Source organism: Bufo gargarizans, chromosome 2, assembly GCF_014858855.1.
Source record: "Bufo gargarizans isolate SCDJY-AF-19 chromosome 2, ASM1485885v1, whole genome shotgun sequence".
Classification (NCBI taxonomy): domain Eukaryota; kingdom Metazoa; phylum Chordata; class Amphibia; order Anura; family Bufonidae; genus Bufo; species Bufo gargarizans.
The window spans coordinates 647,402,727-647,426,389 of NC_058081.1; the positions used below are offsets into that span (position 1 = coordinate 647,402,727).

The window sequence follows — 23,663 nt, forward strand, 5'->3', positions numbered from 1 at the left end:
TGATATCCGTCTGCTGTCCGTATTTTTGGTATCCCCACAGAAATTACTGCAGATCAGACGGGGACCAAAAATACAGTCGCGTGCTTGAGGCTTAGTCCTGTACTGGGTGACTTTGCAACTTTTTTTAATTGCTTTTTTTTTAAACGGCAAAATCCAGACTGAGGTCGGCACTACACACACTCTTCCACTGAGATCCCAATCAAACATCCATTTACAGAAACACTTAGGGGGTCATTTATTAAACAGAAATACGCCTAAATTAGGTGTATTTCTGGTACAGACTTCTCCCCGGTCTAGGTCTAAAAAAGTGGGCGTGTTTTAGGCACAGAAAATTGTCTAATCGTAAGACAGCTAGGAAGCGGTGGTGGATCTGCACCTCTTAATAACTCCGGCAGATCCACCGCCAGGTATAGGGTTTATTAAGACCGGTATCTTAAACGCTGGTCTTAATAAATGTGCCCCCTAGGGCGCATTCATACAAACGTTCAATGGGGCCGCACTCCATGTGCTTTCCGCATCCGTTGCTCTGTTCCGTTGCCCTGTAAAAATTTTGATCATGTCCATTTTGCGGACAAGAATAGGCATTTCTATGATAGGCCGCCCGTTGTGTTCCGCATATTGCGGAAAGCACACGAACGGCATCCGTGTTTCTTTGCGGACCGCAAAACACGGCACTTTCGTGTGCATGAGCCGGTGGTGCTCTACATCTTAGCAAAATAAGTCCATACTCCAAGAAAGGAGCGTAGCCAAGAAGAAGTTTGTAGCCAATACACCTCTCACCCTTGCTGTATTTTAAATGCTTTTGTAATTAAGGGTACATTTAAATGGTGAGTGCTACATGTTTTTCTTGGGGTATGGCCTTTTAAAAAAAGTCTCAGTAAAACTCATTAACATGGCTAACCACGTCCACATTCCCACTGATTTTTTTTAAAATAGTTCAAAACCTTTTTGGTCAAGTAACCCTAGTGGAGAGGAGAAAGCCACTGTCAGAAAGTTCTGATGGCAGCTTATCTCCTGGGGGATCAAAAGGATCTGTCAGGGGAATAGTCGGGAGCTCTCTATACAGATTAGACATTCTGCGGGATTTGTCTGGGTTCATCGGCCTTCACTTTCACTATCTGTAACCAAAGCATCCTCCAGACTGTCCCGCATACTGACCCAGCGCCATACTCGCATACATCAATGCTATTCCAGTCTGAGTTAAACATCCACTTGAGACCAGAAACTTGATGACTAAGAACGCGAGATTAACTTTGCATCAGAAATCCAATAAAAATAAGGCATAGACAAAAGGATCTGAGACTTTTGGATAAAGTGGAGATTTTGCAGAAGAGATAGCAAGTCTCATGGGTGCCACACATGTTCACCTAGCACATAGCGATGTCAGGACTCAATGGTGTGGGTTTACTTGTAGCCGCTACTAGAGGGGAGCTCAGTGAACAGAGATTTTACAGCATTCATTAATTTACGTGCTTTATGTATAAATTCCTATGCAGTGAGGACCCTCCTAGGGGTGACTTCAGGCAGATTTATAGTATACTGTGAGAAGAGAGGCAGGAGAAGATTTTTCAATCTATTTATACCAGTTGCGTCGTAAAAATATATTAAGACTTATGGGGGGGGGGTTACATTTTTAAGACTGGCATTATGTAGATGCGCTGGACTCTACATAATTTCGGTGCATCCGATGGCCGTTCTAAATGCAATCCAGCTTCCTTGCTGGCATAAATTTAGACCATTTTCTACTCCTAAAACAGACGTACAAAATGATAAATGAGACGTGCCCGTCCCCTTCCCGCCCACATCACTCCCTCTTATTTAGACCTGGCGTGAGCTAGAGAAAGTCACAGATTGCGGTGCAAATAACCTTTAGAATATTCTAGCATATATTTGATAGTGAATGACCCCCATGGTGCTCAGAATGACCTTCTTATTTATAAAGCACCTATTCCACTTTTTCTGAAATGGAAATCGGGTAAAGTGAGTGTAAAGTAAGGTTTCAATTGGTTCTTTCCCTTTCATTTCATATAGTTGGTTAGTGATGTTTATACCTGGCCACATGTCTGCAGTATGATGTAACTGTACAAGAGTACTGTCCTTTAGGTGGGCTAGGAGGGGCCAGGAGACTAGAAAACACTTTTTTGTTTTGGAACGAAATCTTACTATCATCTCTTTGTATTATATGGGCGTCAGCCGAGTGCCTTGTTGGGCGCTGGTTTACCTGGAGCCCGCCCATGTGTTTGACGACTCTCGGTGACTTTATTTTACTTTCTTTTGCACCTAAGTCATGTTAAGTCTCTTTTTTTTTTCTAAACTTTTGATCACATGACAATACGGTGGGTGAGGAAGACACAATTTTTATAAAAAAAAAAAATTATATAAAATGTGTTCCAAAAGATAAACTTGCGCTTTTCATTCTGTGTTGCCTGAAAGTGTTTCATGCACACATGCGGGGAAACTGGGTGAGATGGGGTGGCCATAAGTTTTACTATGAGGCCCTGTGTACGCTACTGTCAGGTCTTAGAGTGCGGCAGTGACCGAGAGTGGAGGAAAGCACAGGAATGGGGAGAGGTGAGTGTCTGAATGTCTGCTCTGAGGTCTGTAAAAGTGTCACCTTCCTGTATACAGTTGTCAGACCTTTATATATAGACTTCAGACCCCTTGGAGTCTATAGAAAGGTCTGGTCTGGAGTCTGTATACAGGGAGGTCTTAGATCTTTAACAGGGTGGGTCTGGAATCTGTAAATGGGGATCTACAGAGAATGTCTGGTCAGTGGTCTCTAAACAGGGGGGGCTGGTCTGTGTGCACCGTGTACACTGTGTATATTTTGTAGTATTCTGTATGCTGTATCTAATGATGACTTATGTCTTTCTGATTCAGGAACCTAAGACACCAAAAGAGGTGACTAATGACATCATCGACTTTGATACAGTAAGTATTAAATCACTGTTTATTTTGGCTAAACTTTATGAAGTGATTTTCCTGCTTTTTCATGCAATGTGCTGGTTGTATCTCCACAACAGTGTACAGTAATTGTAAATGGGGTTTTCATAAACCATTTATATTTAAAAACTTCCAGATTGGAGGTACACACTTTCATCCTGTTCAGCATAGTGTGTGTGCTTTATGGCTACTGCCACAGAAGTTAAAGGGATTGTAGTGTGATGATATTGATGACTTATCCTCAGGATAGGTCATAATATCAGATTGGTGGGGGTCCAACTCCCAGCTGCCCTGCCAATCAGCTGTTTGAAGGGGTTGCGTGCAAGCGCTGATTCCATTTCAGTGTTTAGCTGCACTCGGTGGCCCTTGTAGTCAGTGCGGTATGGGACTGGCAGTTGTAATGACACTGCACCACCACTATAATCTAGACCAGGGATGCCCAACCTGCGGCCCTCCAGCTGTTGCAAAACTACAACTCCCAGCATGCCCTAATAGCTGTAGGCTTTCCAAGCATGCTGGGAGTTGTAGTTTTGCGACAACTGGAGGGCCGCAGGTTGGGCATCCCTGGTCTAGATTATAGTGGTGGTGCAGTGTCATTACAACTGCCCGTCCCATTCAAGTGAACGACACCGCACTGACTACAAGGGCCACCGAGTGCAGCTAAACACTGAAATGGAATCAGCGCTTGCACGCAACCCCTTCAAACAGCTGATTGGCGGGGCAGCCGGGAGTTGGACCCCCACCAATCTGAGGGGTGCACTGCGACCCCTTCAAATATGATCAACAGGAGTGCCAGGAGTCAAACACCCTCTAATCTGATATCGATGACCCATCCTGAGGATAGGTCATCAATATCATCATGCTGCATGATCCTTTTAAAGGGTTTGTCTAAGATTTAAAGGATTTTGCCCAGAGAAAGAAATGCTCTGCCTCTCCAGTTCCATTGCGCTGGTGGTCCCTGCTGGTCTTGGAGCAATTCTTGTGACTGCTGCAGCTAAACATTATTGGCCTCACTGTCCCGTGGCGTACATGCAAGCATCACTGCTGAGGCCGGTGGTTGGCTGCAGCAGCCATATGGATATACATGACCACTTGAGTGGCGGTGCTGGAGAAGTGAAAAGCCACAAAAAGTAATCACAGTCTTGCCATATGTGTAGTTAGTCAAGTACTAGAGTAACACCAATGGATCGATTCCAACATAACCTGCTCCTGATATACCAGGGGTAAACAACATGTGGCCCACGATGCCATTCTGTGCAGCCCCAACCATCTAGACACAATCGTTCAGCAGCAGGGAGTGGCAAATACTAATGGACTACCTCTGGGTCCCCATATATAAGGAGAATGAGTTCCCTTGACTCCAGAAAGGAGAAAATTAGTCAGAAGGGTGGCCGTCTATGCCTGTGGTTCTTACCACTGTAGTTTATGTGAAAAGCTAAGCTGTTACCACACTTGTGTTCTTCAATTAAAAGGGTCGCATGTATGCATGGTTTCCTTTTCTCCAGAGTGCTGACTGTGGCGAAGTTGGTGGGAGTCCTGGAAGGGAAACCTGCACTTTTGATATGTTATAAATGTGTTAGATCAAGCATGTCAAACTCAAAGGCTAACATGGGCCAAAAAAACAAAATTTAAGTTTATGTGGGCTGCATCAAAAAAAAAATAATTTTTTTACAATATAATGCAGACGGATCCGCTCTGAACGCAAGTGTGAAAGTTAACCTAAGGGGTTAACTGCCTCTGATCGCAGCTCCCTGTCAGCGGCAGGGTGCCGGCAATGCGATTCTGCTGCCGGCACCCGCCTCCTGTATTGTGTTAAAGACTGACTTTCACTATCAGGGCACACAGAGCGGCGCCCAGCGATGTCTCAGCACTCACCATTAGTCCTGGGCGCCGCTCCGTTCGCCTGCAGTGCTCCATTACTGTCTCCTCTCCTGCTCCACATGCTGCTGATTACTATCGGAGCGATGGGAGGAGACATCAGCTTCACTAGTGGGCGTTCCTTCTTCCTGGCTGTAGCGCTGTCCAATCGCAGCGCAGGGAGAAGGAACGCCCACTAGTGAAGCTGATGTCTCCTCCCATCGCTCCGATAGTAATCAGCAGCATGTGGAGCAGGAGAAGAGACAGTAATGGGGCACTGCGGGCGAACGGAGCGGCGCCCAGGACTAATGGTGAGTGCTGGGACATCGCTGGGCGCCGCTCTGTGTGGGAAATGGGAATAGTCCTATCATTGGTGGCTCAGTGCGCCCGCCCCTCCTCCACCCCTCTCTCCTCATTGGTGGCGCAGTGCGCGCGCCCCTCCCCCCCCTCTCTTCTCATTGGTGGCAGCGGCAGCAGCACAGGGGGAGGGAGGACAGCTTCCTTCTCCCTGTGCTGCTGACAGAACATGAGCGCGCCGATAGCAGCGCGCTCATGTCCAGAGATACTAGACTGCCGGGGCGCAAAGATATTCATTGCGGGCCGCATGCGGCCCGCGGGCCGCATGTTTGACACCCATGTGTTAGATGGTAAAACCTGTTTAAGGGTCCATTCACACGTCCGTTGTTTCTTTCCTGATCTGTTCCGTTTTTTGCGGAACAGATCTGGACCAGTTCTGTACCCATTCATTTTCAATGGGTCCTGAAAAAAATCAGACAGCACAATGTCCGATTTTTTTTTTTTCAGGACCCATTGAAAATGAATGGGTACAGAACTGGTCCAGATCTGTTCCGCAAAAAACGGAACAGATCAGGAAAGAAACAACGGACGTGTGAATGGACCCTTAGGGTAGTTTTTTCACACGCCTAACTGATCAGGTATGCTCCTCTGGCAGAGAAAAGCCTGCCAGAGTTCACCGTATCCGGCCTAGCCATATACTGCCATTTACTGCCGGGCCCATTGACTATATTAGGATTCGTAGGGGATCCATCTGCCTTCTGGCAAAATGCTCTCTGCTGAAACAGCCTGCTGGATCAGTTAAACAGAGGCGTGAGCCTACCCTAAGTTCTATTGCAGCCCTTTAGAGTTGTTCAATATCACCGTGTGGCAAAAAAAAAAAAAAAGATTAAAAAAAACATCCTGCGCAATGTAATAAATAAATATGCAGATGTTCATGGCTACATTTTTAAAATATAAAAATCACGTGTTGATCACGGCACTCTATCTGAGGCTGATAGGTTTAGGGTGCACGTCTAGGTGCGTTCCTTGCTCCACCTCGCGGAACTAGTAAATATTTCAAATAATTTAGACAGCACTCCAGTATGCGGTTAATGCTTTTTATTTGCCGGACATAAGGGTCCTTTTTTAGGAACTGAGACAACGTTTCGGGCAAAAACACATGCCCTTCATCAGGCTAGTTGCGTGCATGGATGCATGGAGGGCCGGCCCTCCATGCATCCATGCACGCAACTAGCCTGATGAAGGGCATGTGTTTTTGCCCGAAACGTTGCCTCAGTTCCTAAAAAAGGACCCTTATGTCCGGCAAATAAAAAGCATTAACCGCATACTGGAGTGCTGTCTAATACATTTTTAAAATAAACATGCCAGAAAATCCTGCACTAGTGCAAACATTATATATGGACTAAGCCCTCACTCTGATATCATAAAATCTGAGACTCTCAGCCAATATATTTTGATCAAAGCACATCTGTATCCGCCTACCAGCGCCAAGGTGGTCTTAGTCAGGCAGGTCCTACTCTAAACCTACCTATGTCGTATGGGCATCAATATTCAGGAGAGCAGACCCTGCACATATAGTGCGCTGCTCCTAGCCACCTCTGTGTGCATCCAGCAACTGATGAGAGGAGGAGCAAGCACAGCTATATGTACCACTTAAAGGGCATCTGTCAGCAGTTTTGTACCTCTAAGACTGGCTGAGCTGTTGCATTTGCACTTGGCAGCTAAAGGCATCTGTGTTGGTCCCATGTTCATATGTGCCCGCATTGCTGAGAAAAATGATGTTTTAATATATGCAAATGAGCATCTAGGAGCAACTGGGGCGTTGCCATTACACCTAGAGACTCTGCTCTCTCTGCAACTGCCGTGCACTCTGCACTTTATTGACAGGACCAGACATGATGATGTTTTCACTGCCCGGCCCTGTCAATCAAAGTGCAGAGGACGTGGCATTTGCAGAGAGAGCAGAGCCTCTAAGTGTAATGGCAATGCCCCAGTTGCTCCTAGATGCTCATTTGCATATATTAAAACATTTTTCTCAGCAATGCGGGCACATATGAACATGGGACCAACACAGATGTCTTCAGCTGCCAAACGCACATGCAACAGGTCAGCCAGTTTCATAGGTACAAATCTGCTGACCAGATGCCCTTTAATCAAGGCGGCCTGTTTGATAGGAGAGGCAAAAGTGCCCAAAAATGCTACTCAAAGGATAAAATAGAAGCGCATTCACATGTGAAGAAGCGACTCCTTTAAGTGTACACTACGGACTAAACAAAAATCACAGAAAAAGTTAAACACCCTACACAATGTAATAAATGAATATGCGGATGTACATGGCTACATTTATCAAAGAAAAATCACAAAAAATCATGCACTAACACAATAGATGCAAACAATAGGACAGTGTGGCTCCTGCACCAGAAAGGGTTGTGCACGCTTGTGGTATCCTGCAATGTGGTTATGTGCGGGCTGGTGATTGAGGACACATATGACAGGTGGATCAATGTGACCAGCAGTTTTTTGTTTTAGGACAGTAATATTCATCAGCCTGACAATACAGAAATCAAACTAGCTGTTTTCTAATATACCATATTTTTCGCTTTATAAGACGCAACCGATGATAAGACGCACTCCAGGTTTTAGAGGAGGAAAATAAGGAAAAAAATATTTTTTATCAGACCTCCGTAAATATCAGGACATCGGATCAGACCCCCATATCAGGATATCACATCAGACCCACATATCAGCCCTCCATGTCGGACCCCATCAGACCTCATATAAGCACTCAATGTGAGACCCCCATCAGACCTCAGATAAGCCCTTTATTTCAGACCAGACCCCTATCAGCCCTCATTATCAGACCTCAGATCAGCCCTCATTGTCAGACCCTCCAATCAGAGTTCCTTGCCTGAACCCCCATCAGATCTCATATCAGAATAAATAAAAAAACTTCTCTTACCTCTCCTGCACCGCGGCTCCTCCATCTCCTGCAGCAGTCGCGCTCCCATGTCTTCTCCGGCCTGTACTGCACTGTCACCTGACTGAGTGCAGCGTCAGGTCATAGTGCGAGCACTATGTCCTGACGCTGTACGGGGTCAGGACAGTGCAGCGCCGGCCCCAGGAATGAAGACCGGGAGGGTGAGTATTATAAGCTCTTCACTCCCTACTCCCGGCACCTAAAGCATACTACTGAGCGCTACCATAATGGAAGCTCTCACTAGTATTCACTTTATAAGACTCTCAGCCATTTTGCCCCAAAAAAGTGCATCTTATAAAGCGAAAAATACGGTACTTTTAAAAGTTACATTCTTCATTGTGTTCTTGATCTTTGCTTACTGTCAGTGAATGGACACATTGTGGTTCACATTATTGTATTATAATAATGTGTCCCATAGACAGTTTGGTGCTTGAATGTGTAATTTACATCATCTGACACTTGATATGTTCTCTTTCTTTTTTTCAGCCAAGACCTGATGTAGGAGACGTGAAATGTGTCACGGTCATGATAGTGGGGGCTGGAAGTCGTGGAATGTGCTATACGTACTATGCTCTAAACTTCCCCAAAAGAATGAAGGTAACACAGCGATTGACCAAGTGCGCTATAGCTTATACACTTATGGGGTCCTACCTATGGGTAGTGCTTACCTACTGTTCATTATCTTCTGTTCTGCTGTTTGGTTTTTTAAGCTAGGCTCTGTTAAGCTGACCATTGAGATTCTAGGCACCTGTTTTTTAAACGACTTGTCATCCATGTATGGACTTTGAAGGCTTTCATTTAGGCCAGTGGCAGAGGTTTAAATCACCTATTATTGTCTAAACCGTGACCTTCATTGATGGCGAATGACTCTTCATGTTCAGCCAATGTCGGACTGGGGTGCCAAGGGCCCACCAGTAAAAGTGACTCTAGGGGCCCACCCTATAGTTTCATACAAATATTGACACTTAAGGGGGTTTTCCGATTTGCATCAAGATTCTTTAAAATAATCCTTTATATAGGAAGCTGTAGTGTAATAGCGCACATGACCGCTGCAGCTAATCGCTGGCCTTGGTGCTGTACACCACTGAGGCCAGTGATTAGTTACAGCAGTCAGGTGCGGTACACAGGCATTTTACCGTGGCAGCCAAAACATTATGTCCCAGCTGCAGCCCGACAGAGTGAACTGGGTATTGGTGCTGGATCCAATAGTGATCAGGATGGTGAGTTTAAGTGTTTTTTCATTTTTTTTTTTTCATTTTTTTTTAACAGCATGCCTGTAGTTTGGCCTCAAAAATTTGAACTTAGGCACCCACTTCAAGCTCAGTACTTGGATACCATAACAATACCAAGCTCAGTACTTAGATACCATAACAATACCAAGCTCAGTACTTAGATACCATAACTATACCAAGCTCAGTACTTAGATAAGGTAACAGAACTAAGCTCTGTGCATAGATACAGCAACAGAACTCTCTTAGGGTCCATTCACACGTCCGTGTGTGTTTTGAGTATGCACAGATCCGCAAAACACGGACACCGGCAATGTGCGTTCCACATTTTGCGGACCGCACATCGCTGGCACTTAATAGAAAATGCCTAATCTTGTCCGCAATTGCGGATAAGAATAGGGCATGTTCTATTTTTATCGGGAATGGAATTGCGGACCCGGAAGTGGGAATCCACATCGTGCGGCCCCATAGAAATTAATGGGTCCGCAATTCCGTTCTGAAAAATGTGGAACAGAATTGCAGACGTGTGAATGGACCCTTACACACATACTTCTACACACTATTTCATACACACACTGTCATACATGCAGGTACTCTTACATACACATACTGTCATACATGCAGGTACTCTTACATACACATACTGTCATACATGCAGGTACTCTTACATACACACACTGTCATACATGCAGGTACTCTTACATACACACACTGTCATACATGCAGGCACCCTTTCATACACACATTGTCATACATGCAGGCACCCTTTCATACACACACTGTCATACATGCAGGTACTCTTACATACACACACTGTCATACATGCAGGCACCCTTTCATACACACATTGTCATACATGCAGGCACCCTTTCATACACACATTGTCATACTTGCAGGCACTCTTACATACACATACTGTCATACATGCAGGCACCCTTTCATACACACACTGTCATACATGCAGGCACCCTTTCATACACACATTGTCATACTTGCAGGCACTCTTACATACACATACTGTCATACATGCAGGCACCCTTTCATACACACACTGTCATACTTGCAGGCACCCTTTCATACACACAGTCATACATGCAGGCACCCTCTTATGCACACACAGTCATACATGCAGGCACCCTTTCATGCACACACAGTCATACATGCAGGCACCCTTTCATACACACACTGTCATATATGCGGGCACCCTTTCATACACACACTGTCATACATGCAGGTGCCCTTTCATACACATACTGTCATACATGCAGGTGCCCTTTCATACACACACTGTCATACATGCAGGCACTCTTACATACACACACTCTCATACACGCAGTCATCCTTTAATACACACACTGTCATACATGCAGATACTCTTACATACACACACTGTCATATATGCGGGCACCCTTTCATACACATACTGTCATACATGCAGGTGCCCTTTCATACACACACTGTCATACATGCAGGCACTCTTACATACACACACTCTCATACACGCAGTCATCCTTTAATACACACACTGTCATACATGCAGATACTCTTTCATACACATACTGTCATACATGCAGGTGCCCTTTCATACACACACTGTCATACATGCAGGCACTCTTACATACACACACTCTCATACACGCAGTCATCCTTTAATACACACACTGTCATACATGCAGGCACTCTTACATACACACACTGTCATACATGCAGGTGCACTTTCATACACACACTGTCATACATGCAGGCACTCTTACATACACACACTCTCATACACGCAGTCACCCTTTAATACACACACTGTCATACATGCAGGCACCCTTTCATACACACTCTGTCATACATGCAGGCACCCTTTCATACACACACTCTCATACACGCAGTCATCCTTTAATACACACACTGTCATACATGCAGATACTCTTACATACACACACTGTCATACATGCAGATATACTTACATACACACACTGTCATACATGCAGGTGCCCTTTCATACACACACTGTCATACATGCAGGCACTCTTACATACACACACTCTCATACACGCAGTCACCCTTTAATACACACACTGTCATACATGCAGGCACCCTTTCATACACACTCTGTCATACATGCAGGCACTCTTACATACACACACTCTCATACATGCAGTCATCCTTTAATACACACACTGTCATACATGCAGATACTCTTACATACACACACTGTCATACATGCAGATACTCTTACATACACACACTGTCATACATGCAGGTGCCCTTTCATACACACACTGTCATACATGCAGGCACTCTTACATACACACACTCTCATACACGCAGTCACCCTTTAATACACACACTGTCATACATGCAGGCACCCTTTCATACACACTCTGTCATACATGCAGGCACCCTTTCATACACACACTCTCATACACGCAGTCATCCTTTAATACACACACTGTCATACATGCAGATACTCTTACATACACACACTGTCATACATGCAGGCACTTTTTTAAACCAATTACAATGCATGTAGATTCCTTCCTCACCTCATGGCCCTCTCTGTTGCTAGTTGTGTCCCCAGGTCCTGAGCCAGGCTCCTCCCCCTCGCAGCAGCAGGGCTGGGCTCCAGACTGATCACACAGGCAGCAGTCCTTCTAGCAGAGCTGCCTCATTGGAGGAGAGCCTGTCAGTGCTATTGACTGACATGTTTTAGTCCAATCAGCACTTAGAGTAAGGCTGTTTCCACATTATCTATATTTTCCTTAAATTGCGGCAAAATGCCTCGGTTTTTTTCTTGCCGCGATTTTATGAAAAGCTGATCATGTGGAAACAACCTTACTCTGACCAGGAGTGCTGATTACACAACACTTGTCAGTTCCCATGAATCAGTGCTGGTATGGAGCACTCCTTCTCATTTAGGATGAATCGCAGGCAGCATGCATCCCACTGTGTACAGGGGGCGGATCTTATAGCAGACTGCTTCTAAGCAAAGAAGCTCACTTGCTGGTTCTGGGGCCCACCGAGGAATTCCCCGGCTCCCCGCTGGGCCAGTCCGAGCCTGTGTTCAGCACATTCCAACAACCGAAAAAATATGGCAGATCAGCTTTTAAACCGTTATCTGCATTTGGTCAACATCTGTCATTCTTGTTTCTTGAAAAGGCGCCTATGGTCCATGTTGGCCACTTACGTCCCTGCATTATAGCCAGCTTAAAGAGAACCTGTCACCACAAACACAGTGCAAACTTCAGGCAGTATGTTATAGAGCAGGAGGAGCTGAGCAGACTAAAATATAGTTTTATGGGAAAAGATTCAGTAAAACTTGCAAATTATACATTTATATCTCTATTTTCGGTGAAGCTAATAATACCCTGTGTACAGCTATCAGTAACTGACAGCTATCTCTGTATACACACTTATACAGAGAATGCTATCAATCACTGATAACACCTCCCTGTGTACCACTAACAGTGACTGGCTGCTATCTCTGTATACACACTTACACAGAGAATGCTATCAATCACTGATAACACCTCCCTGTGTACCGCTATCAGTAACTGACTGCTATCTCTGTATACACACTTACACAGAGAATGCTATCAGTCACTGATAACGCCCTCACCCCCTGTGTACAGATATCAGTGACTGACAGCTATATACACCTACACAGCGAATGCTATCAGTCACTAATAACACCTCCTCCGTGTACAGCCATCAGTGACTGACAGCTTGATCTGTATACACACTTACACAGATAATACACCCCCCCCGTGTACAGCTATCAGTGACTGACAGCTATCTCTGTATACACACTTACACAGAGAATGCTATCAATTACTTATAACACCCCTCAATGAACAGTGAAGTCAGAAAAAGCTGAGATTTAAATACATAAATTAGATGTTTTACTGAAACCATGTTACTATATATTAATCTGCTTAGCTCATTTTGCTCTATAACATGCTGTCTGCAGATTGCACTGCATTTTGTGGTGACAGATCCTCTTTAAAGGGGATATTCCAGTGATAATCAATCTCAGATTTTGAATAGAGAGGCAGCTTACTTGCTCAATCACCATTCTATGTAAACAGAGGACACTGTTTATTCCTGCAGGTCCCAGCCTTTGGACCGGACTGCCTCTTTAATTTCCTGTATTATCTACTGGAATAGAAGGGGAGATTTATGAAGACGGGTGCAAAGGAAATCTGTTTTAGCTGCCCATAGCAACTGAACAGATAGATCCTTTAATTTTCCAAAGTAGCTTTGAAAATGAAAGCTGGAATTTGATCAGTCTCTGTGGGCAGGTAAACCAGATTTCCTTGCACCAGTCTTCATAAATCTACCCTTAAGAGACTGTTTACACTGAGCAACTATTGTAATGATAACTGCCCCCTGTAAATGCACAAAAAATAGAGATATAATATACTCATTTACAAAAAAAACACATCCAGATAGAAATGTTGCATTGCTGCAAAACTCAGCATGCAGTTATGTCTCAGACAGATATGTAAATTTTTACATGTTGTGGGGATTCGCTCTGGTAGTTGGAATAAGCGGGTGCAGTACAGAGGCAAAGTACAAGTTCGTAATTCAAATGTCCGTGTTTATTCACACATAAGGTCAAACAAAAAACACTCTTTGCAGGGTTGGTGTTTGTTCACACCAAGTAGAACGTTCATGCATAACAAAAAACGTCACCTTGTCAGCGGTTCTGCCTCCAGCAGTCTAAATGCAGGCTTGTGGCCTGCTCTCCCAACACACGGGTCTCAGCTTTTCAGCCCAGCACAGGGCTCAGATCACAACACACAGGGCGTTCCCTGCTGCTGAGCCCAGCTGCCTTTTTAAGGATAGCCAGGTACTGTCAAACCCGGCCTGGAACGTGGGAAGTAGTCACCCACAGAAAAAAATGGAGTGGTGTTAGGGTACTTTCACACTAGCGTTTTTCTTTTCCGGCACTGAGTTCCGTCATAGGGGCTCAATACCGGAATATAACTGATCAGTTTTATCCCCATGCTTTCTGAATGGAGAGAAATCCATTCATGATGCATCAGGATGTCTTAAGTTCAGTCACTGAACGGCGTTTTGGATGGAGGAAATCCCGCAGCATGCATTGAAATGTATTAATGTAAAAATACCAAAATGTCGGATCCGTCCTTCCGATCTGCGCATGCGTAGACTGGTAAAAATTTGAAAAAATCCGTTCTTGCAATGCATATCTAAGATGGATCTGCATCCGGATCCTTCTACAAATGCTGTCCGTTTGCATGCAGATTGCCGACAGAACTGCTTGCCGGATCACTCTGCCGCAAGTGTGAAAGTAGCCTTGAACAGGCAGGAAGTGCTCAAACCCATATGCAGTTGTGCATGTGTATACAGAGCAAATCCTGCACTTGTAGCCCGTTGCTAATAGCTATCCCCAGCAAAAATGCATACAGTGGAGGATGCCCGCAGCAGACCACAACTACCACAATAGACATCCTACACAAGATAGCAATTATGTGGATGTGATAACCAATATAACAATATAATAACATTTGCAAAGACAGGTGCACTTTGCGGTCTTACTAAACCCTCATACTAATGTTACACCATTACACCCAGCGGGGTTGTCTCCCCCTCTTCCACCGAAGTGGCGGCCACCCCTATCGCTTGCCCTTTGGTCTCAGGTTCCCAGGGTTCTTGCCTCCTTCCTGAGCAAGGCCACTCTACTGGGGTTACGCCACTCTTAAGGGTATCGGTAACTTTCATATCAGGCCAAAGTGCCGGAAAACCCGGGAAGTTTCTCCCAATTATAAGTTCATATTGTAAATTGGTGGCGATGGCCACCTCGTTGGTCCATCTGCCCGCCACTGTGGACAGAGACACCAGGGCAGAGGGATAGTCCTTTAAGTCTCCATGGATGCACACTACCCCGACTTTTTGGCCAGAATACTCGTCAGTCTGCACCACGAAAGCTCTTACCAGGGACACCAGACTCCCTGAGTCCAGCAGAGCTACCGCCAGAGTGTCTCCCACTTCCACCTGGCACAGGTGGCTATTGCCTATAGTCTCTGGGGTACCTGTTGCACACAGTTTTTTGGCATACAAGGAGTGGCGGTAGCCATAGTTAGTATCCATGGGTTCGCCCGTATGTGGCCAGGCTCCTGACACCACCAGCAGACTATCAGAGCTAGGTCTGTAGGTGGTATATCCCGGGTTGGTTTTGCCGGCACCAGTTGCCGGGTCTGGGATGGAGATTTCCGGGGTTTGACTGCCTCCCTCCCAAAAGAACCCCCCAGTAGAGTCCTGGAAGCCTCATAGCGCTCCACCGGGTCGACCATCTCAAGGGCATTACCAGGAGACACCTGGCCGATTCAGTGCTGAAGAGGGTACAGCAAAGCCCTCCAAAATACATCAGCCAACAGGCGGTCCAGCACAGCAGTGGAACTCAGTACGTCAGGCTGCAGCCAAATTTGCAACCGGTGTAACAGATCATAATACTGAGGTCTCGCGGGGTTCAGTCGGGTTAAACTCCCACTGATGCACCAGCTGGGCCCGGACCAACACATTCACCCCCCAGTCTTGCCAGAATCTCACCCTTTACTGTCGTGTAATCGGCCGCTTGATCATCTGGTAAGTCGAAAAATACCTGCTGGGGTCTGGATGCCAGGAACGGAGCGACGAAGTCAGCCCACTGATCTCGGGGTAGTTTCTCCCTCACAGCCACCTTTTAGAACAACGCCAGATAGGTCTCGACGTTGTCTGAGGGGGTCATCTTAGGGATCGCTGCACGTACCGCCTTTCGGGCATTGTGGACGCTCTGCGATGCTCCTGCCACTTGTAAAGCCATCACATGTTGCAATAGCAGCTGGTTGGTTTCCTGCTGCTGCTTATTAGCCTCCCGCTGTTGCAAGTTAGTCTCCACAAGGGCTTTCACGACAGCTTCAATTTTGTCGAGAGACATGGGTTGTAATCTCGCTGGTTTGATGTAAGCCTCACTGCACTTGCCTGCATCCCCAATTGTGGGGATTCGCTCTGGTAGTTGGGATAAGCGGGTGCAGTACAAAGGCAAAGTACAAGTTCGTAATTCAAATGTCCGTGTTTATTCACACATAAGGTCAAACAAAAAACACTCTTTGCAAGGTTGGTGTTTGTTCACACCGAGTGGAAAGTTCATGCATAACAAAAAACTTCACCTATTGGTGGTTCTTCCTCCAGCAGTCTAAATGCAGGCTTTAGGTGGCCTGCTCTCCCAACACACGGGTCTCAGCTTTTCAGCCCAGCACAGGGCTCAGATCACAACACACAGGACGTTTCATGCTTCTGAGCCTAGCTGCCTTTTTAAGAATAGCCAGGTGCTGTTAAAACCCGGCCTGGAACGTGGAGAGTAGTCACCCACCCAGCACTTTGACTACTCCTAATAAGAGCTGTCCCAGATCAGCTATTTACAGCCATACTAAATAGCAAAAGTGTCAATCAGCATTAACTGCCGCTGACACATGAAAATACTGGCTCTTACTTCACCGAGGCCAGGAACCTCGGTGACACATATCTACCATCAATGACGACCCCTTGTACCTTTTTACATACCTCCCCCCTTTGTTCAACCCTGAGGGGGTGAACACATGCTAGACAGTATACCCGGGAGAGGGCATCCGCATTTTCCTGTAACCGGCCTGCCCTGTGTTCCATCGAAAACTTAAAGTTCTGAAAAGAGAGAAACCATCAAGTGACCCGAGCATTTCTGTCCTTGGCCTGGCTCATCCATTTGAGAGTTGAGTGGTCAGTCACCAGGCGGAACTTTCTTCCCATCAAATAGTAGCGGGGAGATTCTACTGCCCACTTGATAGCCAGGCACCCTCTCTCCACTATACTGTACCTGGTCTCGGCTGCTGTAAGCTTACGGCTGAAGAAGACAACGGAATGCTCCTCCCCGTTGACTTCCTGAGACAGTACAGCACCGAGGCCTACTTCGGAGGCATCGGTCTGTACTATAAACTCCCTTTTGAAGTCGGGTGTCACCAAAACCGGGGACCCACACAGGGCTGACTTCAAAGCAGAGAAAGCCTTTTCCGCCTGATCATCCCAGTGAACCATCACTGACTTGCGTCCCTTCAAGAGCCCTGTCAAGTGGGCGGCCACCGTAGCAAAGTAGGGACAAACCTCATATAATATCCCACCATTCCCAGGAACGACTTTACTTGCCTAGTATTGACAGGTTGTGGCCAATTCCATATCGCCTCTATTTTGTTTACTTGGGGTTTGATGACTCCACGCCCAATGACATACCCAAGGTATTTAGTCTCCTCTAACCCTATTGCACATTTTCTTGGGTTAGCTGTTAGTCTAGCCTTTCGAAGGGAGTCCACTACAGCCTGTACCTTGGGTAGGTGACTTTCCCAATCGGTACTGTGGATGACAATATTGTCCAGGTAAGCCGAAGCGTACCGACGATGTGGACGCAGCACAATGTCCATGAGCCGTTGAAAGGTGGCGGGGGCACCGTGCAGACCAAAGGGTAACACCTTATACTGATACAGCCCCTCTGGTGTGATGAATGCAGTTTTCTCTTTGGCAGCCTCCATTATAGTTACCTGCCAGTACCCTTTGGTGAGGTCCAAAACAGAAAAATATTGGGCTTGGCCTAACCTCTCATTAAGCTCATTCACCCAAGGCATGGGATATGCATCAAATTTGGAAATCTCATTTAGTTTACGGAAATCGTTACAGAACTGTAACGTCCCGTCTGGCTTGGGAATCAAGACTGTTGGACTGACCTATTCACTTTTGGACTCCTAAATTACGTCTAGTTGTAGCATTAGCTGCACTTCCTCCGAGATGGCTTGTCGCCTAGCCTCGGGTACCCGGTATGGTTTTAACCAGACTCTTGCCTTAGGCTCAGTGACAATGTCATGTTGCATGATAGAAGTGTGTCCAGGGAGGTCCGAGAACACGCCCGTGTTCCTGCTGATGAACTCCCTTGCCTCCTGAGTCTGTTTAGAGCAGGCATGCTCAACCTGCGGCCCTCCAGCTGTTGTAAAACTACAACTCCCACAATGCCCTGCTGTAGGCTGATAGCTGTAGGCTGGTTTAGGCTGGGTTCACACGGGCGTGTCCGGATTAGGTCCAGATGCGTCCCGGTGTATTGCGGCAAACCCGTGCGATTAGGTACGCAATTGCAGTCAGTTTTGACTGCGATTGCGTTGCGATGTTCAGTTTTTACAGCGCGGGTGCAATGTGTTTTGCACGCGCGTGATAAAAAACCGACTGTGGTACCCAGACCCGAACTTCTTCACAGAAGTTCAGGTTTGGGTTCGGTGTTGTGTAGATGTTATTATTTTCCCGTATAACATGGTTATAAGGGAAAATAATAGCATTCTGAATACAGAATGCTTAGTAGGTGATCAATTGAGTGTTAAAAAAAAAAATGAAAATTAACTCTCCTTCTCCTCTTGATCGCGTAGTTCCCGGTCTCTTCTTTACTTCTTTAAATTAACTACCGGCTAGGACCTGTGGTGACGTCAGATCACATGCTCCAATCACATGGTCCATCACCACGGTGATGGACCATGTGATTGGAGCATGTGATCTGACGTCACCACAGGTCCTTTAGCCGGTAGTTCATCATTAAAGAAGAGACCGGGAACTACGCGATCAAGAGGAGAAGGTGAGTTAATTTTTTTTTATTTTTTTAACCCTCAATTGATCACCTACTAAGCATTCTGTATTCAGAATGCTATTATTTTCCCTTATAACCATGTTATAAGGAAAAATAATACAGTGAATAGACTGTCACCTAGCAACCATGCGTGAAAATCGCACCGCATCCGCACTTGCTTGCGGATGCTTGCGATTTTTACTCAGCCCCATTCACTTCTATGGAGCCTGCGTTGCGTGATAAACGCACAATATAGAGCATGCTGAGATTTTCACAGCTCATGTGCACAGCCCAAATAGAAATGAATGGGTCCAGATTCAGTGTGGGTGCAATGCGTTCATCTCCCGCATTGCACCCGCACGGAAATCTCGCCCGTGTGAACTCAGCCTTAGTGGAAAGGCTGACAGCAATCTTCACTGTGGCAACTGCTTCCCTTGTATCAGACCGTGGGGCTGGTAACTCTTCCCCTAGAAAGTGTCGTCTGTACTGGTCTCCCTATCTTTCCAAGGTTTGAGTAAATTCACATGGTACACCTGCTCCAGCTTTCGCCGCCCTGGCTGGTGTACCTTGTAGTTTACCTCACCAACTTTTTCGAGTACTTCATAGGGTCCCTACCACCTAGCCAGGAACTTACTGTCGACAGTCGGTACCAGAACCAAATCCCGATCTCCTGGCTTAAAGATCCGGACCAGAGCCTGACGATTATAGACCCTACTCTGGGCTCGCTGGGCTGCCTCCATATGTTCCCTAACAAGCGGCAACACTGTCTCTATCCGATCTTGCATCTGGGGGACATATTCAATTACATTTTTATATGGTGTGGGTTGTTGTTCCCATGCCTCTTTAGCTATGTCCAACAGACCGCGAGGATGTCGGCCATATATCAGTTTAAAGGGCACCTTTCGCCTGCAAACATGAGATAGGGCAGAAGAAGGTCCCAATCCCTCCCATCCTTAGACAACACTCTTTTTAACATGTTTTTAAATATTTGATTAAGCCTTTCTACCAGGCCGTCCATTTGCGGATAATAAACGGACGTTTATGTGCAGTAACTAGCTGATGACCCGGTGTTGCTCGGGTATTTATTTATTGCAATTTTTATATAAAAAATAACAGTGACTTTCACAGTGGCCGCCCCTTTAACGGTGACCGACTGACCGCCTAACAGTGACTTTCACGGTGGCCGTTCCTTTTAACCACCTCCGGACCGCCTAACGCACATGTGCGTTCCGGAGGTGGCAGGCTGGCGCACAGTCACGCATATATGCGTCATCTCGCGAGACGCGAGATTTCCTGTGAACGCACGCACACAGGCGCGCGCGCTCACAGGAACGGAAGGTAAGCGAGTGGATCTCCAGCATGCCAGCGGCGATCGTTCGCTGGCAGGCTGGAGATCCGAATTTTTTAACCCCTAACAGGTATATTAGACGCTGTTTTCATAACAGCGTCTAATATACCTCCTACCTGGTCCTCTGGTGGTCCCTTTTGTTAGGATCGACCACCAGAGGACTCAGGTAGGTCAGTACAGTCGCACCAAACACCACACTACACTACACCCCCCCCCCCCCGTCACTTATTAACCCCTTATAAGCCCCTGATCACCCCTGATCACCCATGATCACCCCATATAAACTCCCTGATCACCCCCCTGTCATTGATCACCGCCCTGTCATTGATCACCCCCCTGTCAGGCTCCGTTCAGACGTCCGTATGATTTTTACGGATCCACGGATACATGGATCGGATCCGCAAAAAGCATACGGACGTCTGAATGGAGCCTTACAGGGGGGTGATCAATGACAGGCGGGTGATCACCCATATACACTCCCTGATCACCCCCTGTCATTGATCACCCCCCTGTCATTGATCACTCCCCTGTAAGGCTCCATTCAGACGTCCGCATGATTTTTACGGATCCATGGATACATGGATCGGATCCGCAAAACACATGCGGACGTCTGAATGGAGCCTGACAGGCGGGTGATCACCCATATACACTCCCTGATCACCCCCCTGTCATTGATAACCCCCCTGTAAGGCTCCATTCAGACGTCCGCATGCGTTCTGTGGATCCGATACATGTATCCATGGATCCGTAAAAAATCATGCGGATGTCTGAATGGAGCCTTACAGGGGGGGTGATCAGTGACAGGGGGGTGATCACCCTGATTACCCTGATCACCCCCTGTCATTGATAACCCCCCTGTAAGGCTCCATTCAGACGTCCGCATGCGTTCTGTGGATCCGATACATGTATCCATGGATCCGTAAAAAATCATGCGGATGTCTGAATGGAGCCTTACAGGGGGGGTGATCAGTGACAGGGGGGTGATCACCCTGATTACCCTGATCACCCCCTGTCATTGATAACCCCCCTGTAAGGCTCCATTCAGACGTCCGCATGCGTTCTGTGGATCCGATACATGTATCCATGGATCCGTAAAAAATCATGCGGATGTCTGAATGGAGCCTTACAGGGGGGGTGATCAGTGACAGGGGGGTGATCACCCTGATTACCCTGATCACCCCCTGTCATTGATAACCCCCCTGTAAGGCTCCATTCAGACGTCTGCATGCGTTCTGTGGATCCGATACATGTATCCATGGATCCGTAAAAAATCATGCGGATGTCTGAATGGAGCCTTACAGGGGGGGTGATCAGTGACAGGAGGGTGATCACCCTGATTACCCTGATCACCCCCTGTCATTGATAACCCCCCTGTAAGGCTCCATTCAGACGTCCGCATGCGTTCTGTGGATCCGATACATGTATCCATGGATCCGTAAAAAATCATGCGGATGTCTGAATGGAGCCTTACAGGGGGGGTGATCAGTGACAGGGGGGTGATCACTCTGATTACCCTGATCACCCCCTGTCATTGATAACCCCCCTGTAAGGCTCCATTCAGACGTCCGCATGCGTTCTGTGGATCCGATACATGTATCCATGGATCCGTAAAAAATCATGCGGATGTCTGAATGGAGCCTTACAGGGGGGGTGATCAGTGACAGGGGGGTGATCACCCTGATTACCCTGATCACCCCCTGTCATTGATAACCCCCCTGTAAGGCTCCATTCAGACGTCCGCATGCGTTCTGTGGATCCGATACATGTATCCATGGATCCGTAAAAAATCATGCGGATGTCTGAATGGAGCCTTACAGGGGGGGTGATCAGTGACAGGGGGGTGATCACCCTGATTACCCTGATCACCCCCTGTCATTGATAACCCCCCTGTAAAGCTCCATTCAGACGTCCGCATGTGTTTTGTGGATCCGATCCATGTATCCATGGATCCGTAAAAAATCATGCGGATGTCTGAATGGAGCCTTACAGGGGGGGGTGATCAATGACAGGGGGTGATCAGGGAGTCTATATGGGTGATCACCCCCCTGTCATTGATCACCCCCCTGTCATTGATCACCCCCCTGTCATTGATCACCCCCCCCAAGGCTCCATTCAGACATTTTTTTTGGCACAAGTTAGCGGAAATTTTTTGTTTGTTTTTGTTTTTGTTTTTTCTTACAAAGTCTCATATTCCACTAACTTGTGTCAAAAAATAAAATCTCACATGGACGCACCATACCCCTCACGGAATCCAAATGCGTAAACATTTTTAGACATTTATATTCCAGACTTCTTCTCACGCTTTAGGGCCCCTAAAAAGCCAGGGCAGTATAAATACCCCACATGTGACCCCATTTCGGAAAGAAGACACCCCAAGGTATTCCGTGAGGGGCATATTGAGTCCATGAAAGATTGAAATTTTTGTCCTAAGTTAGCGGAAAGTGAGACTTTGTGAGAAAAAAACAAAAAAAATCAATATCCGCTAACTTATGCAAAAATAAAAAAAATTCTAGGAACTCGCCATGCCCCTCATTGAATACCTTGGGGTGTCTTCTTTCCAAAGTGGGGTCACATGTGGGGTATTTATACTGCCCTGGCTTTTTAGGGGCCCGAAAGTGTGAGAAGAAGTCTGGGATCCAAATGTCTAAAAATGCCCTCCTAGAAGTAATTTGGGCCCCTTTGCGCATCTAGGCTGCAAAAAAGTGTCACACATGTGGTATCGCCGTACTCAGGAGAAGTTGGGGAATGTGTTTTGGGGTGTCATTTTACATATACCCATGCTGGGTGAGAAAAATATCTTGGTCAAATGCCAACTTTGTATAAAAAAATGGGAAAAGTTGTCTTTTGCCAAGATATTTCTCTCACCCAGCATGGGTATATGTAAAATGACACCCCAAAACACATTGCCCAACTTCTCCTGAGTACGGCGATACCAGATGTGTCACACTTTTTTGCTGCCAAGGTGGGCAAAGGGGCACATATTCCAAAGTGCACCTTTCGGATTTTGCAGGCCATTTTTTACACATTTTGATTGCAAGGTACTTCTTACACATTTGGGCCCCTAAATTGCCAGGGCAGTATAACTACGCCACAAGTGACCCCATTTTGGAAAGAAGACACCCCAAGGTATTCCGTGAGGGGCACGGCGAGTTCCTAGAATTTTTTATTTTTTGTCACAAGTTAGCGGAAAATGATGATTTTTCTTTTTTTTTCTTTTTTCCTTACAAAGTCTCATATTCCACTAACTTGCGACAAAAAATAAAAAATTCTAGGAACTGGGTGAGAAAAATATCTTGGTCAAATGCCAACTTTGTATAAAAAAATGGGAAAAGTTGTCTTTTGCCAAGATATTTCTCTCACCCAGCATGGGTATATGTAAAATGACAC

The 23,663-nt window shown here is 46.3% G+C and overlaps 1 protein-coding gene across 2 annotated transcripts in view; it reads left to right on the plus strand.

Moving 5' to 3' along the window:
- Nucleotides 1–23,663, plus strand: part of LOC122926897 — a 170,731-nt gene that overhangs the window by 17,297 nt on the left and 129,771 nt on the right. The window contains exons 2-3 of one of the 2 annotated variants that reach the window (XM_044278416.1): nucleotides 2,881–2,931; nucleotides 8,561–8,671. In XM_044278416.1, the coding sequence (XP_044134351.1) occupies nucleotides 2,881–2,931; nucleotides 8,561–8,671 (162 nt within the window). The remainder of the gene's footprint in view (nucleotides 1–2,880; nucleotides 2,932–8,560; nucleotides 8,672–23,663) is intronic. The other variant, XM_044278417.1, reaches the window with a different exon arrangement.